General features: G+C 39.7%; 1 protein-coding gene across 1 annotated transcript; it reads left to right on the top strand.

The window, feature by feature from the left end:
* The first annotated feature begins 1,536 nt into the window (after positions 1–1,536).
* Positions 1,537–2,226, top strand: LOC123257610. The gene has a single exon (XM_044717357.1). It carries the CDS (start codon positions 1,537–1,539, stop codon positions 2,224–2,226), a length of 690 nt encoding a protein of 229 aa, XP_044573292.1.
* The last annotated feature ends 447 nt before the right edge of the window (positions 2,227–2,673 follow it).

Below are 2,673 nucleotides of genomic sequence, written 5' to 3'. Positions count from 1 at the left end.
TATGATTTTCTACTGCAACACAAATTACCATAAATAAAAATAACTATTAATAATAATCATTACACAGCTCCACAAAAAAAAAAAAAAAAAAAAATTCAGAGATCAGACCATACCTCCTATATGGATTTGGGGTCGCTGAATCTGAATCCGTGGTCAGTTGGTCGCCATCACGTCAGGTTTTCGAGAAAATAACGGTTGAATAGTCGAAAAACGCCGTTTTTGGCCATTTTCGAAAAATCGTACCGCAAAATTCTGCCAAATTTTTCGCATGCACCGTTAGGACAGGGGGTGCGTTTATATGTAGGCATCTTAGCAAAAAATGTATGCCGAACACAAAAATTTCAAAATTCAGCATATTCAAATAAAACATGGTACCCGGGGGTTTTTGGGGTCGCTGAATCCGAATCTGAGGTCAGTTTGACGCCATCACGTCAAGTTTCTTCATAACCTCAAAAAAAGGGAAAAGTGTGTTTTTTTTTTTTTTTGGCATGGAGCTCGTTTTAAAGATCACAAATCAGCCTTTCATTTCCATTTTGAATTAGGTTTGTAACACATCAGAATTTTGCGGTACGATTTTTCGAAAATGGCCAAAAACGGCGTTTTTCGACTATTCAACCGTTATTTTCTCGAAAACCTGACGTGATGGCGACCAACTGACCACGGATTCGGATTCAGCGACCCCAAATCCATATAGGAGGTATGGTCTGATCTCTGAATTTTTGTTTTTTTTTTTTTTTGTGGAGCTGTGTTATTAATAATAATTCAAATTTTAATCTTTAACGTCTCCACGAATAGCATTTATTAAATATTTTAATTTTAATAATCATATTTTTTTTTAAATCCTATGCATGTATTTAGCATATTTTGCATATTCTGCATATATTTTGCATATTTTTTGCATTTGCATTTTATGCAAATATGCACAAAAAAAAAATATGCCGATCGTTTCTAACTATCTATGCATTGAAATGAATTTTGGTGTTTTCCGAATTCAAATAACTTAAACCGTTAAAAATATGCAAATATGCAAATTCCGAGGTCTATTAATAAATTATTAATATGCCTTGCTCCGGTAAATCAATGATTATCTGGATTTTGGAGTGGCCACATTGAAGCCTCAACTTCGTGTTTGCCTCAACTTTAAACAACCAACTGCTTCTTTTTTTTAGTTCTACCCAAAATAAGTTTGATAATAAGACTGGTTTGTGAATGCAATTGGAAGGTCTATTAGGTTTAAGGGGTCCTAGAGGACAACTATTATCGTTGCCATTGCTCCATCTCGGTCTGCCTCGAACTACCGAACTGAGCGGACGCTTTGCCAGAGCTCCGGGAAAACTGCAACACTATAGTTGCATTAAAAAAAAAAAAATAAATATTAAAAAAAAAATAATAAAAAAAAAAATATGGGGAAGCCCAATATAAGCGAAAAGACGCTTAACTACAATTTATTAAAAGCAATAGACAAGCTTTTTCTAATAGTTGTCATGTGCTAAAACAAAAACTACTTCATTGTTTTCAATAAATAAGTTCCACGTAATGAGTTCATTGAGCAACGATCCAAAGAACGAGCGTAGAAGCTCAGTGAACCAAAGAAACGGCTTCTACTCTTACTTTTTAGCCCGCGATATCGAAATGGAAAAATCGGCAATTAAGAGAAACCCGGCTCTACTGACCGCTGAAAGCCATAGGGCACGGTCTTGCTCACCCGCTCTGCTCACTCCGACTCCCGCGTCATGGAGTTTGCAGTGTAAAACCCCCCGCCAATGGCGGAACCAAATTTCGCACCAACAACTAGCAGTGCTGCAATTTCTGCAACCACAGCGACAACCACTGCAACTCAAATTACCGCGAAGAAAAACAACAACTTCGGAAAGTGCCAAAGCGGCCCCGGCCATACAGACTGAATTGGATAGCTACATCCTATTTAAGCGCAAGCTCAGCCTGCAGAGTAATCCGGCAGGCAATAAAACAAAAATTAACCGCGTCCAGAAGGTCGACGAAGAACCAGGAAGATCCAGTAGTAACAGATTTGCCCTACTGGCGAAGGTTGACGAAAACCAACCAGCGCCAGACACCGCAGAAAAAACCCAAGCCCCCTCCAATCTATCAGTCAGGGAGAAAAACCCTGGAGTTTCTAGAGAAACTCTGGTCAACCGAATTGCGGCGTTGATCGGGAACGGTGACAACTTTCATGTTGTCCCGCTTATCAAAGGGAACATCCACTAAACAAAGGTGCAAACCAAGACTGAAGAGCACTTCCGTATCGTGTCAAAATATTTGGACAATGCTCAGAAAAACTATAACACGTACCAGCTGAAAACCAGCAAGGGCATACAAATGTTAGTAAAAGGAATCGAACCCGATGTTAACGCCGTGGAAATAAAAACCGCCCTTGAAGAAAAGGGCTCCGCCGCCACGAACGTTATTAACATTCACAACAAAAATAAAAAGCCACAACCACTCTTCAAGGTCGAGCTCGAGCCAGAAAGCAGGTCGCTGAAGAAGAACGAAGTCCACCCAATCTACAAGCTGCAATATCTTTTGCATCGGAGAATCACAGTTGAACAGCCACATAAACGCAACGGTCTAGTGCAATGCACTAAATGCCAAGAGTATTGACACACTAGGTCATACTACACACTTCGGGCTGTCTGTGTAGTCTGCGGGGACACC

Source organism: Drosophila ananassae, chromosome XR (assembly GCF_017639315.1).
Source record: "Drosophila ananassae strain 14024-0371.13 chromosome XR, ASM1763931v2, whole genome shotgun sequence".
Taxonomy (NCBI): Eukaryota; Metazoa; Arthropoda; class Insecta; order Diptera; family Drosophilidae; genus Drosophila; species Drosophila ananassae.
This window is presented reverse-complemented; position numbering and strand designations above follow the sequence as displayed.